Source organism: Gadus morhua, chromosome 6, assembly GCF_902167405.1.
Source record: "Gadus morhua chromosome 6, gadMor3.0, whole genome shotgun sequence".
NCBI lineage: Eukaryota > Metazoa > Chordata > Actinopteri > Gadiformes > Gadidae > Gadus > Gadus morhua.
In genome coordinates this window covers 3732801-3748471 of record NC_044053.1, presented here as the reverse complement: position 1 = coordinate 3748471, position 15671 = coordinate 3732801, and the positions used below count along the sequence as shown (strand labels likewise).

The 15671-nt window shown below is 50.4% G+C and overlaps 1 protein-coding gene across 1 annotated transcript in view; it reads right to left on the bottom strand.

The window, feature by feature from the left end:
* vwde (von Willebrand factor D and EGF domains) overlaps nucleotides 1–15671 on the bottom strand; it is a 39879-nt gene that overhangs the window by 18083 nt on the left and 6125 nt on the right. The window contains exons 5-22 of the mRNA XM_030359194.1: nucleotides 15340–15429; nucleotides 14985–15120; nucleotides 13919–14145; nucleotides 13422–13495; nucleotides 12484–12757; nucleotides 11554–11750; nucleotides 10420–11279; nucleotides 9474–9610; nucleotides 8897–9061; nucleotides 8369–8473; nucleotides 6955–7069; nucleotides 5319–5581; nucleotides 4712–4931; nucleotides 3974–4111; nucleotides 3340–3552; nucleotides 2656–2775; nucleotides 2126–2221; nucleotides 954–1049 (exon numbers count right to left, since the gene is read on the bottom strand). Coding sequence (XP_030215054.1) covers nucleotides 954–1049; nucleotides 2126–2221; nucleotides 2656–2775; nucleotides 3340–3552; nucleotides 3974–4111; nucleotides 4712–4931; nucleotides 5319–5581; nucleotides 6955–7069; nucleotides 8369–8473; nucleotides 8897–9061; nucleotides 9474–9610; nucleotides 10420–11279; nucleotides 11554–11750; nucleotides 12484–12757; nucleotides 13422–13495; nucleotides 13919–14145; nucleotides 14985–15120; nucleotides 15340–15429 — 3526 coding nt within the window. The remainder of the gene's footprint in view (nucleotides 1–953; nucleotides 1050–2125; nucleotides 2222–2655; nucleotides 2776–3339; nucleotides 3553–3973; nucleotides 4112–4711; nucleotides 4932–5318; nucleotides 5582–6954; nucleotides 7070–8368; nucleotides 8474–8896; nucleotides 9062–9473; nucleotides 9611–10419; nucleotides 11280–11553; nucleotides 11751–12483; nucleotides 12758–13421; nucleotides 13496–13918; nucleotides 14146–14984; nucleotides 15121–15339; nucleotides 15430–15671) is intronic.

The following is a 15671-nucleotide window of genomic DNA, read 5'->3' as shown; positions in this document are numbered from 1 at the left end:
GCGCACACCCTTTCTGAAGCCTCTCTCTCGCTCTCTCTCTCTCTCTCTGTCCCTCCCTCTCTCTCTTTCTCTCTCTCTCGTACCGTTTTGTGGAGCACGTTGATTGTCTTAGAACTCTCCCATTCAGAATGCATTGGTTTACATTTCGTTCTGTGTAACAATACAATCTTAAAGTACCCTGGATAGGATGAAATAGTTTAATCTTTATCATCAACATTTTCCTTCATAAATCAATAAGAATGACTTTATAGGTTCATGGGTCTGATTCGCCGATTTCCCATGCTGATATCCCCGAAGATTCTCGGGCATCTTCGACAATTTGGCTATAGATTGTCTCATTACACGCTAAATTATATAATTATAGCCTAATTATATATATAGCCTATACATATATATAGGCAATATATATAATTAGGCAATATATATATACATATAGCATTTGTGGTTTTGGCATAAACATAACTAGGGTGCACTGTACTATCTGCGCACACCCTTTCTGAAGCCTCTCTCTCGCTCTCTCTCTCTCTCTCTCTCTGTCCCTCCCTCTCTCTCTTTCTCTCTCTCTCGTACCGTTTTGTGGAGCACGTTAATTGTCTTAGAACACTCCCATTCAGAATGCATTGGTTTACATTTCGTTCTGTGTAACACGCAAAAAGTCGGACTATCGTTTTCTGGAACACGCTTCAATAGATTAACGTTTGTGCGCAGGAGCACGCAATCGCGTGATACCGGGTTGGATTGTTAGTGTTTGGCACTTGGTTCTATGAACATCCTTACTGTACCGTCAGCGATCTTTCTTCTGACAAATGTACTTATTGTACTTCGCTTTGGACAAAAGCTATGCTAAATGCCCTGAATGTAAATGAGTCATGGAGCTCCTTCTGCTGTGACTCCATGTTAGATCAGTGTGGCTTTTGCAGTTCAAATACCAGTCGAGCACTGTTGGATCGTACCGTGTTCACAGGCGGGGCCGCTGTGGCCCCCAGGACACAGGCACACGTTGGGCCTCACACACCTCCCCTGGTTCTTACAGTCGGGACGACAGACCGCTGCGAAGGAGCGACCACACAAAGAAAACATTAAAAGGTGACATATCAGGCCACCATGTGTGAGTGTGATTAGCCGTTACGAGCCGTTTGGAAATCTCCCTCTTCTGACATCTCAAGTGGGCTTGACCACCTAGATGTGTGACGGATAGTTTAGCAACGTTTGCCACAGTCCAGCACACATCTAGATGGACACGCCCACTTTTGATGTCAGACGAGGCAGATTTTCAAAACGGCTAATCACTCTTACACATGATGGTATAATATGTCACCTTTAACACTTAGCTAGCAGGGAACCATTTTATTACTCAGCATTGGCTTGTATTCAAAGCAAAGACGTTGGATTTAAGATACAGGTCATTGATGAGCATGTGAGGGATCGCACAAGGAGTCCTACAGGTCATCTTTGACATTGCATTTTAGTTTTTGATCCCAGAGCCTTTCAGTGAGGAGTGAAACGCCCCGATATGGTCCAATCAGAGAGGTCGTCTACAAGCTGTGCTTAATTTGTCCAGTGGGAGCTCCCGGAGCGCTGAGGACGGGGGGGGCGATTGTTGACGGGGGGGGGGGGGGGTCCGTAGCGATTGTTGACGGGGGGGGGGGGGGGGGTGTTTGTATCGTCAACCTACGGACTTCAGTGAGGGTTTCATTCCATCTATACACGGGTGTACGCCTGCAGCACGGGGCGCCAAAGTGCCTATTCCCCACGCAATGTTATGTCGTACTTCATTGATTACCGCTACGCAGCGAATTTTTTTTTTATACTGCTCGTGGCGGAGCTGGCGGAGCGCACGTCAGAGCTTCCGGAGCGCGCGTCAGAGGTTCCGGAGCGCACGTCAGAGCTTCCGGAGCGCGCTCCCCCTTGCTCCCCCTCAAATTAAGCACTGTCTACAAGTATTGGGTAACAGCTGCGGTGCTGTCAGAACCAAGCTACCCCTAGTTGTATTGTTTGGTTGCTCTTCAATCATGAGAAGGAAAGAAGTGAATTTACAGAGAACATCTGGCACATTGCTAATATAAATATCTGCCCACCATTTTCGCTTCAGGAAGAGAGGTTCTGTGTTACAGTGACTTCTCACCGATACGACAGTTGTAGCCGGTGTATCCTTCCTTACAGGTGCAGGTGTTTGGGGCGGAACACTCCATGTTGGCTCCACACTGACGCGCGCACACGGCTAGGAACAGGAATAACGCCCGTTAGCATAGTTAGCATAGCATGGGTTAATACTTAAAGGTCCTGTGTGGGGTTGTAGATTATTACCAACTGAATCCCACACCCCTCCCTCTCCAATGAATATGTTGGCCTGTATTGTGTAAGGTGCCAGCGGGTATTTCTGTTTTAATTAATTCCGACATTAGTTTGAATCGCCCAAGGTCGATTCCTGACGGCTCTAGCCTGCAAATGAATCAGTTTAACCAATCATAATCGGTTATCTTTGTTAACTGATTCGGCCTTGTCGTAGGACATGTCCGAGGTAAGTCTACTTAGTAACTTATTTACGTTACACAACACAGTCTTCTTACTGCGTCCACAGCGGTCAACTACATTCATAGACCCCTAATTAATTATATGTTACATGCAATGTTGATTAATAGCACTTCCTCCCACCGGGCTGATTCTTAGGACCGTTGGTTGAGGAGACAGCGTCCCTGGATGTGTGGGGGTTGCTAGGGGAGACCGCTGTCTTCCTGTGGACGGAGGGACCTCTTCCAGCGGTGCTGCCCTGCACTGTGAAACACTGGCGGTTAGGGACTACGGCTTGGGTTACGTTGAAGTGCATCCAGGCATCCATCTTTGTTCTTCGTCTATGTTTAAAGGTGGTATTAGAAATGATCATAATCATTCAGCGACAGTTTGTATCCAAAGCAACATGGACCGGTGAATTGATCCAGATCCATGGCAAGGCTCAAAATGGTGCCCCTTTTTCTCCTTTGTTAAGTTAGGGAGCTAGGCTTACCCTTTGTTTTTCGCTGTAATTAGAAAGACTATTTTCGTTCTAAGGTAAGTCTGTTATGTTTATTATTTTTGGCCCTGGCTGACCCGAATGTATAGCTTAGTTTGAAATTGGTATTGTTAGCATTCTTTCTGTAACAATGAACCTTTTTGTGCACTCGTGAAACCAAGACTCCTTACTGTCTGAGTTGGCTTCATGTTACCCCCTCTACCCTCTACACTAGAGGGTCATAACACGGAGCAGGTAGGGGTCTGGCCCGGGCGTTTTTGCTCAAGGGCACCTACCGACGGGGATTCGAACCCAGAACGAAAAAAGCTCTAAAACCGCGTCCGTCTCACCTGCGGAGCCGCTCCTGCTGCAGGTGAAGCCGTCGCCATGGAGCCCAGCGGGGCAGGGCCCGCAGGCGAAGCCGTTTGCGCTGTGGACGGTCTCGAAACACCGCACCCCGGGGTGGCAGGGCCTGCTCAGGCAGGGGGGGGGCGGCCCGGTGCGGCCCCAGCCTTGGGGGGCTCTCGCCCGGTCCGTACCGGCCGAGTCCGCCTCTGGGTCACCTTGGCAACGGAGAGATCGTTTAAATCGCAAGGTCGTCTGAGTAGGGGTGGGGTGGGGAGGGGACTGGGGGGGGGTTCAGCTGAACCAATGATGTGAGAGAATGCAGCAAGATGTGTCCCCAAATGCTGATGGTTTGAAACCCCCTGGGCTCCTACAACCTTGTGGTTATAGTCCGATCGTAGTCAGATTGGATCCACGAAGGGAGGGAGAGTTTCTCTTTAGTACTATTAGTAGTACTATAGTAATCCTACTCAGTAATCAGAGTTAGTTGTTGAGCACAACTGAAGTAACAATATCCAAGTTATCAGGGCCGATATGCAAATCAACAAATAACGTTAATTCTGAATTGGAAGTCCCTGTGATGAACTACCAATCACTACGTTGTGTATGCGATCGAAGCGCAAGGTCGCAGGAACTCACGTGCGCAGCTTCTCCCGTCGCCGCGGTAACCGTGAGGACACGCCCCGCAGCCGAAGGACCCGGGCGTGTTCTGGCAGCTCACCCCCGGGAAGCACGGAGTGGACACACACTCGTCCACGTCCTCCCTGCAGGTGTTACCTATCAACACAGTTAACAACAAACACACAACCAGAAACGGCTGTGATGATAATCGCCACCACGACAACAACAGTCGCGATTAAAAATGTTCCACAGTGAGAAAACGATTCATTCTAGCGCTGAATATGTCGGTTGTTTCTAAGGAACTTAAGAACTGCACGGTACCAGTACAATCATGAACCAGGGTTTGAATAGGTTTGAAACACTCTAATGGATGACAGTTGGGTCAGGGCAGGTCAGCTGGCTGTCCTGAGATCATCCATCTCGGTGTGATCACTGATAATCGCCTTGGACTCATTTGACTGACCACTACCCCGGTGTATACTCCCCCGTGTCTCTCTCTGTATTTGTACAGCTCCTTTCTAACCAGTGACCACTCAAAGCACTTAACAATATTGCCTAACATTCACCCGTCCATGTACCCATTCACACACCGACGGCGGAGTCATCCACGCAAGGCGACAGCCAGCTTGTCTGGAGCAGTCAGGGCGAGGCGTCTCGCTCAGGGACACCTCGACACTCGACGATAGCAGGAGCCGGGGATCGAACCAGCAACCTTCGGGTTACCAGCCGACCCGCTCCACCTCCTGGTCCACATACCGGTCATCCCCGGCGGGCAGACGCAGGAGAAGGCGTTGGGTCCGTCGATGCACCAGCCCAGCCGGCAGGGGTTGGGCTTACAGTCGTCCACGTCCACCTCACAGCGGCCCCCCGCGAAGCCGTCCGGACACTCGCAGATGTACGCCCCGCTGCCCGCCACGGCCTCCATCCTGGACACACAGGAGCCACCGTTCCCGCAGTCGCAGGGGGTCACAAACACCTGGCGGCCGGAGGGTGGTTTCAGTGTTTCTCTTTGGTTCAACTGTCCATTCAGAGACAGGAATGCTCCCTCTGGTGTTGGGTTGTGGTAATTACTACAAATGATTAGGGATCATTGTACTGTTGTATTACATGCTCTTTGCTCTCTTGGAATCTTTTATTTCTTTTTAAGAAAAACTCACACTCTGGCATAACATCACCCCTTTAACAGGGTTGGGATCTTCTGTTTCAGATCACCAATGCATCAAATTAATTTGATTATCATTAGTTTACGAGCAGTTAAAGCTCAGACATCTTTTTTCCGTTGCTACTTCCAGCCAGGCCTCTGGACGATGAGGACAGGAGCCCGGAGCCCCTATCCCCGGCCCGTGCTCCTTCACCCCAGTACCTGGACCGACACCTGCGTCTCAGCACCACACTCGTCCGCCACGGACACTTTGAAGCTCCGCCCCTCCGCGCCGTCCGCTCCGGTGTCGGCCGCCCAGGACAGCAGACCGGAGGGGGAGAGGGCGGCCTCCCCTGGGCCCGAGGCCAGGGTGAAGACCACAGAGGAACCCTCTGGGTCTCTGGCCCGGAGCTGGTACAGGAAGCGCTCCCCCTGGAAGGACTGGAGCCCGGAGGGCACGGGCTGGACCACCGGAGGCTGGTTGTCTGGGAGGGAGAGAGGGAGGGAGGGAGGGAGGGAGGGAGGGAGGGATGGAGGGAGGGAGGGGGAGAGGGGACAGGTGAGTGGTGGGAGAGTGGAGGGGTGAGGGGGAGAGGGAAGGGGTGAGGGGGAGAGTGGAGGGGTGAGGGAGAGAGGGAAGGGGTGAGTGGGAGAGTGGAGGGGTGAGGGGGAGAGGGAAGGGGTGAGGGTGGGAGAGTGGAGGGGTGAGGGTGGAGGGGTGAATGAGAGAGGGAAGAGGGTTGGGTCGCAAATACTGCAGAGTAATAAATGAGTTGTCTTAACAGGAATAAAGTGAATGAATGAATTGATGCATATTGAAGTGAATGCAAATACAAGGATAAAAGACTATATCATTTCACAGCAGAAATGAATGAACGCATGAACAAACAAACAAATGAATCACTTAGTGCCATCTTCAGTGGATCGCCGCTAGGATTAGCTTATTGCTAACTCCTACTCTGACTGCCTAGCTCCTCTGGTGTCACCACGGGGCCCGGAGATGGCAGCTGCTCTCCTTCCCTGAGCTGGTTCCTGTCTGCTTCCACCTGCTGCCCTCTCTGCGTTCACACGCGGCCCCTCCAGACCTCCACACCTCCAGACCCCTGACCTACTCCCCAGCTGAGGGACAGCCTCTGGACCCAGACCTCCACAGCGTCAGAGGACGGGGGGAGGGTGGGTGCCAGCCTCGTAACTCAACCCCAGACCCACTCTTACTCCCATACTGTCTCCCATGGACGCACTTCTACTGGGTTAACACAACCTGGGGGCTAAGCCTTACATTATGTTATACATTAAATATATTATATTAATTCAAAATATAATTAATAATATTATATATCATATGTATGTTAATGATTTTCCCAACATTTATGGACACAGCAAGCATCTCAGGGGTGGTTAGACGCCTTCCTCAAGGGCATTAAAAGGAGATACAAGAAGCACACCAGCAACTTTCTAGGTGGCGGACACCCTGCTTTAGCTCTAGACAAATTTACACATTTGATCTAAAGTAATTGGGGGAAAGTACTGCAGAGTTTGGTTTGTTAGCAGAGCCTTCCATCGCTATAGCCTCCTACTAGCATAATTGGCTAAGTCATATTTTGGCCCAATTGTGATAGCTAACCTACCTCTACTCTCCTAACGCTGCTGAGTCACTGTGCCTCATTGGCTATAACCTAAGCCAATCAGAGTGCTTTTTACATTCCAAAATCACTCTGCCGAAGTCATCTATTTGACTTAGGCAATTTGGACGCTAAATACAAGATGAATCTTAAAATACGACTCAGGAAATAATGTTATGAGGCTAACGATATAAGAGATAACATGATGTTCTGGATCATTCTGATGGACGTTCTACCTCCTGCAGTGGACCAGGTGTGTGCGGAGGAGTCTGGCTGACACGTCAGACAGGGGCTGCTGGGATGGAGGTCTCCTTCACTGTAACACCGGCCCTCAATGTGGCACGTCTTCTCCTGAGACAGTAAAACATTCAATCAAATTAATATCCCCTTTATCTCTTCAGAACAACAGGATCCTCAGGGGGAAACCTGTTATGAGATGTTCAGCAGCGCTGCTCATTCGGGGTCGAGGTCGGCTTAGCTCAGGAGGTAGAGCGGGTTGCCTTGTAACCAGGACATTGCTAGTTTGACAGCAAACTGTGTCGAGGTTTCCTTGAGCAAGACGCCTCACCCTAACTGCTCCTGACTGAGCTGGCTATCGCCTTTCGTGGTTGACTCTGCCGTTGGTGTGTGAATGTGTGTGTGTGAACCGTTGTAAGTCGCTTTGGATAAAAGCGCTGCTAAGTCTAAATGATCGTGATTCATGATGTCATGGGAGCCACAGTTAGAGGTCATTAAGGTGTGTCGATTTAAAACACACTTCACATTTACCAGAAAACACAAACACACACAGTGGTTAGGGTACCCACATAAAACCTTCTGTTTTAGCAAACCGACACCTCCACAACGCTAAAAAAACACATTCACTTTTTGGGATGGCGGGGGGGGGGGGGGGGCGCAGGAAACTCTGTCCTGTGTTAGAGGGTGTGAGCGAGTGGAAAAACATCAGAATTAGATTCACACCTCCTCTCTCACAGCCTTCAGCACCGACATGTTTTAGAACTGTTTGCGCTGATTGAGGCACCAACACTTCTCAGCCACAAGTCATAACAGAACCCTGGAGTGTTGAAGACTTCCCTGGAAGTCCCAGTGACTCCAGCACAGCCTTATATAACGCCATAAGGTGATTGACATTAAACATCTGCTGTTGAACATGTTTTTGTTCAATACAGTGTGAAAGTTTTTATTAGATAAAAGCAATGTTATTTAACTCGTAAGTTAAACCAGCAGAACTCAGTGGTGTGTGCAGCAACAGAATGCAGGTCACCTGCTTGAAGATTCATCCTCCAGTACAGATATGGTCTTCAGGCCTTATTGTACACAGAATACGAACTGCATATACAGTATAAACATCTTCTATAGTCCACGCAAAGAGTGGACTGGCATGTGGCTCAGGAGGGAGAGCGGGTTGGCTGGTAACCGGAAGGTTGCTAGTTTGATCCCCGGCTCCTCCTAGCTGGCTGACAACGCCGTCGGTGTGTGAACGTGTGCATGAATGGGTGAATGTTATATTTATAGATATAAATGCAGTCCATTTAGAGTGAGAGAGGGTGAGAGAGATGAAAGGTGGAGACGATGAACCAACGAAGGAGAGGAAGTAAGAGAAGGGAAGAAGGAAGCGACAGACAGATAAGAGAAACAGAACCTACGTACCTTCAGAACACAGCGCCCCTCGACGGTGGAGCTGCAGCTCTGACAGCCTCCGTCGTACACCGTCAGCACCTTGGCGTTGCTGTAGCTGTGGCCGTCGTTGGACACCTGCTCAGAGAGTACGGCCACCTTAACCTTAACCGGCTGGGACGCAGACCGTCATAGAGTACAGAGACCTTAACCTTAACCTTAACTTTAACCTGCTGGGACACAGACCCTCAGAGAGTACAGAGACCTCAACCTTAACCTCCTTTACTACACCATTTGTACGCTTTAAGAGTAGACCTTATAGGAAGTGATTGTGGGGGCAGGACACTGCCGTGGCTAAGGTGCTAGACTAAGGTTCTCTTCGATCCTGTATGTTCACAAACAGTGGACAAAATGGCTGATCTCTACCTGCTCCTTAGCGTCCTCTATCTGAATACAATGTAAGCATCTATGGATAAAAGCGTCTGCTAAATGACTAAACATATCTACAGTAAATAGTGGATCAATGACTCCATTGAAATAGTAAATGCAGTGGGATCTGACCTTGACCTGCCAGCGAGCCAGGGGTCTGTCTGGGCTCATCTTTGGGTCGGAGCCCGCAGTGACCTGGCTGTCCTCCAGGGGGAGCCGGCACTCCAGAGCGGTGGCGTCCAGGAAGCTGGCCTGCACATACCGCGGGTCGTCCAGCACCCACCCGCCCTCCTCAAACTACCCCAGGGAGGAAGAGGAGGAGACAGCGGGCATCAGGACAACATGAGGGACGGAGAGAGACCACGGAGAGATATGGAGTGGATTAGGAGACACCGGGCATACACAACATCTTTTTAATTTAGAAAGACATATCACATTTTTAGACAACCTCTCAGCATTGGTCACATGTCCCACATTGTGAAGCATATACATACATACACATACTCTTTGTCTCACATTTGGTCTATACTAGAACAAACAACACCTGTCTTTGCAGCGTATCCACCCTTGTTGCCTAAATGTGTGCTACAGAATTAAAACGTTTTTTTAAGTTTCTACTAAAGAACGATCGAGGGGGACACAAAACCAACTTAACACCACACCCCCCCATCCATCATGCAACCAAAAGAGGAGTAGAAATCTGAAGTACCTTTTCTTTGACGAACTCACACTTGAGCTGCTGGGAGCGTTTGAAGCCCGCGCCGCCGACCTGCACCAGGGAGCACCCCCCCCGCCGGACGTCACACAGACCCTGCGCCTCCAGCTCCACGATCTCAGGGATCTGGTCTGCACCACGTCAGCGGCGGAGGGAGAGGAGGACAATATCACAGACGGAGAGACCAGGAGAGAGACCAGGAGAGAGACCAGGAGAGAGAGAGACCAGGAGAGGGACCAGGAGAGAGACCAGGAGAGAGACCAGGAGAGAGACCAAGAGAGAGACCAGGAGAGAGACCAGGAGAGAGACAAGCAGGGAGACCAGGAGACAGGAGAGAGACCAGGAGAGAGACCAGGAGAGAGACCAGCAGAGAGACCAGGAGACAGGAGAGAGACCAGGAGACAGGAGAGAGAACAGGAGAGACCGGGAGAGAGACCAGGAGAGAGTCCGGGAGAGAGACCGGGAGAGAGACTGGGAGAGAGACCGGGAGAGAGACCAGGAGAGAGACCCCTGTGTCACCAGGACATGAGCAGGAACTCTTTACTCTCTCTTCATCTCTCGTGGGAGGTGGAAGATGAGGAAGAGGAGGAATGGAGCGACACCTCTTGGCAATACCGATGACAACAAATATCACCAGTTAACATTTGGACTAAATGATAAGATTCACTATAACACTATAACATCATTATACGCTATATCACACACATAAACTAGATTAGATCGACATTAGGTTAGGAATATACATCCCAGAAAATAAGCCACAGTACATATATCCAATGGAGTGTGTCCGTTTTGAGCCCATTTCCCCAAAATGTCCTCAAATGGAAAGTTCATCTATATGTGTGTGTGTGTGTGCCCGCGTGCGTGTGTGCCCGCACATGTGTGTATGTGCCTGCATGTGTGTGTGTGCGGGCATGCGTTTGGTTTCAGGCGCTCCTACCAGACACAGAGCTGCAGTCATAAGAGCCGAACCCCGGGAAGCAGAGGCAGCCCCAGTCGGAGCACTGGCCGTTCCCGCCGCACCGCCCGGGGCACCGCAGGAGCTCCACCACCTCCTGGTGCTCCCCCTCGCTCCTCCGCTCCTCCACCAGCCTGCGCTCGCACTCGTTCTCCAGCAGGGGCAGCGTGGCGTTCAGCCACCCCGCGTCGTCCTTCAGCTGCAGGTCGCTGACGCACATGGCCACGGCGCGGCCCACGAAGGCCTCGCCGAGCAGGGCCCCGCAGCCCAGCGCCAGGCTGGAGCCGGCCACCCCCCGCTGGCAGCTGGCCCGGGCCTGGCGCTCGGTGAGCCCTGAGGGGGCGGGCCAGGCCGGGGTCGGGGGTGGGCCGGAGGCGTCCGGGGGCGGCGCCGGCTCGTGGTCCTCGGGGAAAAAATAGGCGAGGCCTCCGAGGTCAGCCTGGCGGGGCGGGTCGGAGAGGGACCGTTGAGACTGACGCCGGCCCCGGTTGCCGGGGTAACGGGGTCGGGTAGAGGCTCCGTCACGGGGGGTCACCAGGGGGTCGGACCCCTGGTTCCGCGCGGGGAGACCCCCTGCTGGCAGGGTGCCTCGCCGGTTCTCCTCCGCGTCGACGCGGAGCTCCACGGAGTGGATGTACTCCGCCGTGACGTCCAGCGCGGGGATGACACTGGAGAGCTCCACGTTGCCGTGGCGAGAGCAATCAGAGGAGCCGGTCGGTCGGGAGTGGGTTCTGAACGGGGGGGAGAGGCGGGGCTCTGGCTGACAGCGGCAGTACTCGGTCGGTTTCGGAGCGTCCTGATTGGACGGCACTGTGTCGAACAGGCTGGTGCCTGGGGGGAGTCTGACGAGTTGAAACAAACTGTCACAAACGATGCTTCGATAAACAGTACATTGATTGTTGAGGAATAATCCTACGGTATTTTAAAGTGGTATCATATTAGAACTACAATGTACATGCTTACTGAACATTAACAAAGTTTCATATTGTTATCTTTTTGATGAAACACAGGCTTTTACTGAACGACACCATAAATCGGCTCTTAGTTAAGCAAATTATGAAGGGTAATTGTAATTATGTGCTGTCTCCAAGGACTCTAACTCTTCCTGAGCCTCACCTCCACTCAGAGATGAACGCGTGTAGGTTCCGCGTGACGTCTCCGCCCGCTGAGTGGAGGTCGTTGTCGGGGCGACCGTCGAAGGAACCACACAGTCCGGCCGTGTGGTTCCGGTCGGAACCGGGCGCCCTCACGGTCAGACTCATCCCCCAGTCGGACACGTCCGCTCGCACAAACGCTCCCGACGAGAACGTAATCTGCAACGTTGAAACCGACCAGCAATTCAATTTATAACATAATGTGTATAACATTTAGAACAACTAAAACGTTCATGTGGCGAGAAATGAAGTAGGACTCAATGCTACAACTAGATGGAGAGCAATGCCTGTGATGAAAGCATTGATAAAAACATACAGAAAATAAATGTACACACTAATTAACGTAAAAAAATATTTATTTCCTAAAACTTAGATTTAAATTATCTTACCTAACTTATACTTATACACATATACTTAATTTACACTTATATAAAGCGTGATTTTACCCCCTCTCTTCTTCCTACTATCAGACCCAACCCCTCCTGTCGGCGCCAAGGGATTGGCCGATAAGGATTTTATAGAGCTGATACCGATACCGATTTCTTTTCGTCAGCCTTAGCCGATGAACGATGCGCCTGATACCGATTTTCTTGAGCCGATATTTGGAGCCGAAACTGCTTTTGCTCCCTCAATTTAGATCATCAAAATTACACAATGATTATAACAACTCTTACAAGTCTCAATATTAAAAAGGAACATTTATCGAACTACTTAAATCATGCCGAAAACAAAAAAAGAAAAGAAAAAGAGTGGACACTGGGAAAAAAACGGCCGAAGCCGATACACCTAAAAAACGCAAATATCAGCCGATAATATCGGCCGGCCGATAGATCGGTCGATCACTTCGTCCTACCATCATTAACAGCCCCCCCGCCCCTCGGCGCCCCCCTACCGTGACTTTGCGGCCCTGGTAGGACTGCGTGATGCGCACGCCGCTCTTCCCCAGGTGCCTGTCCTTCACCGTCAGGCGCGGCTTGGTCTCGCCCATCTCGCCGTCGCACATGTCCAGCGCGATGACGTCGCCGCCGTCGCGCGCCACGACGCCGCACACGCAGGACGCCGCCAGCACCACGCTGCCGCACTCCCACTGACGCACGTGCACCTCCAGGGGGCGCCGGAGGCTCCGGTAGAGGAGGAAGGTCCCGATCTGGTCGTTGTCGTAGAGGCTGGGGGGGAGACGCGAGACAAGGGGGAGAGGATGAGGTCCACTGGAAGGGGGGGCTGGGTTTGTTAGCAGTGAATGAATGAATAAATAATGAATAATAATGGGGTCCACTCAAGGGGTTTCTTAAACTGTTATTGCATTGTAAGCTGTTACTGTGTAATGACATTAAAGTGAATCTAATCTAATCTAATCTTTCTGTTATTGTGAATGAATGAATGAATGAATGAATGAATGAATGAGAAGCAATAACAATAAGAGATGTTTACTGGAGAGGACGCTGTTGGAGGATTGTTATCAGTGAATGAATCAGCAATCAGGTTAATCAACCCATCTGTTCGTCTGCCGATACAATCAATCAATCAATCAGTCAGTGAGTCGATCAGTCAGCTGATTGAACACAAACAATCACAAATGATACATGTTATATTTCGATTGCTATTATAGTTATATCACTGGACACTGGACTAAGGTTATATATACACAAAGTCCAGTTATGAGCAAGTAACACGAATACGGTAATCACACATCATAACAGGAACAATAATGACCAATGAATGGTGACTCCTAGACCAACATATCATCAACATATCATCAAACAAGAATCACATAAAGGTATCATGAGCACATTGGCAGTGCGAGCAGTGATTCTGAAACGTGCGTAGTACCTGCCATCAAATGTGATGACGTGGGGGTCGGTGGCCACGTAGCAGTAGGCTGAGGGCTCGTCCTCCACCGTGATCTATACCACAACCAGACACACGAGGTGAGGCCGAACACGGGGGCACAGGACAGAACCGACAGACACAACAACAGAACTCAGCGGAGACGGACGGAACCAAAGCAACAAAGTCTGCAGCAAGTCAAAGACAGGACTTTTATTTTGAAGGCGTGTGTAACTGAACAGGTTCGGTTGTGTATCCATTCCACAGAAAGATGGGGCTTTTATTTTGAAGACCTGCGTACCTGAACAGGCTTGGTTGTGTAACCGTTCCAGAGAAAGACAGGACTTTATTTTGAAGCCGTTTGTAACTGAACAGTATCAGGAGTGTCTCCGTTCCACAGAAAGACAGGGCTTTTATTTTGAAGGCGTGTGTTCCTGAACGGGCTAGTTTGTGTAACCCTTCCAGAGAAAGACAGGCTTTTATTTTGAAGGCGTGCGTACCTGAACAGGCTCGGGTGTGTATCCGTTCCAGAGGAAGCTGTGCTTGCTGTCAATTGGCCGGACGGATATCTGGGTGCTGCGGCCGGCGTCTCTGACAAAGTCCGTGATGGGGGTGAAGGTGACCTGGGCACGGCTGCAGACCCCGGACCTACAAGGGCCCCCCTGGGCCCCCAGCTCCACCAGACAGGAGGACAGCACCAGGTCGGGCCCCAACACCTCGTTGGCCTCTGGAGAACCACGATGAAGAGGATGAAGGTCAGGCTGAACAGTTACTACAACCAATGGTAACACTGGTCCACTGCACGTCGGTGTCAATCATTGTTTTGAAGGAAAATTTCGTTTTTAACATTTTTTATCAATATTATCATGGAAATAGTTAAGAAGTATAAAACAAAATAAAAAATATATTATAAAAGTCTACACTGTTGAGATAAATTATTAGGTAGCTAGGTAGATAGGGCAGCAAATTTAAAATAAATAACCAAAGTAAATTAAGTAAGTAAGTCAGTAGTGCAAACTAAGTCAATTGTGTCAAAATTGAAAACGATTTTGTTTGCAAATGACTAAGAGCTTTCTGGGTTTTGAGTTACGACCCACACATCAGAGCTACATGAGAACATCATTATTAAAGGTTGTATCAGCGATTGTAGGCCGTGTAAAAAATAAATGATCATATTCATCTGATCTTTCCTCACGATCAGCTAGCTGCCCGCCCCATAAGCAGGCCGTCAAAAAAATGCGTCTCTGTGGGCAGCCTGTGCTCCGAGATCGCACACAAAAACAAATGGTACTACCGACCACTCAAAACCAAAATAAATAGTATTCCAACCAATCACCGACAAGGGGCGGGTGTTGTGGTGTTTCGCGCTGCGTTCATGATCGTTTTTACTGGATGCACGAAACAGGGAAGGGAGGGGCGAGCTGGCTCTGTTTGTTTGGGATCTCGCTTCAAGTACCAACAGAGGTGACGTCACCCAGCATCGCCGATAAGACCTCCACAAGGACCCCCACATCAGGGCTCCACGAGCCCATCATTATTAACCAATGGTGGAGGCGGAGGCTGGACCTTGTGTTTGCGCGCTGAGCTGCAGGACCAGGCCACAGGGTCCGGGCTGGGGGGCACAGGGCAGGGGGACGGTGCTCTCCACAGACAGACCGTAGTCCCTCCCGTCCTCCGGAACGCTGGACGCCGTCGGCCTCAGCTGGGAAAACACACGGGAATACACGGGAATACACGGGAATACCCAGGAATACACGGGAGTACACGACACATCGGATACACTGGTTTGACACCTACATTTTTGTCCTGGATTAATGAAGTAGTCATCTTAACTTTTATATTTCTGAGTTGTATAACAGACATGCAAAAGCGCAGTACCCATACACACACACACAGACATACACCCATGTGTCCACTATACCCTGATCCCTGCAAAAAACTCCTGACTTTCCACTGCTGGTCCCAGGACATCAGGGGAATCAAGGAAGAAACTGGAGCTGGAGCAGTAGATCTAGAGAGAGAGAGAGAGAGAGAGACATTGAGAGACCATGAGAGAGAGAGAGAGAGAGAGAGAGAGAGAGAGAGAGAGAGAGAGAGAGAGAGAGAGAGAGAGAGAGAGAGAGAGAGAGAGAGAGAGAGAGACATCGAGAGAGAGAGACATCGAGAGAGCATATGAGATAGAGAGAGAGGGAGAGAGAGAGACTTCGAGAGAGCATATGAGAGAGAGAGAGAGAGAGAGAGAGAGAGAGAGAG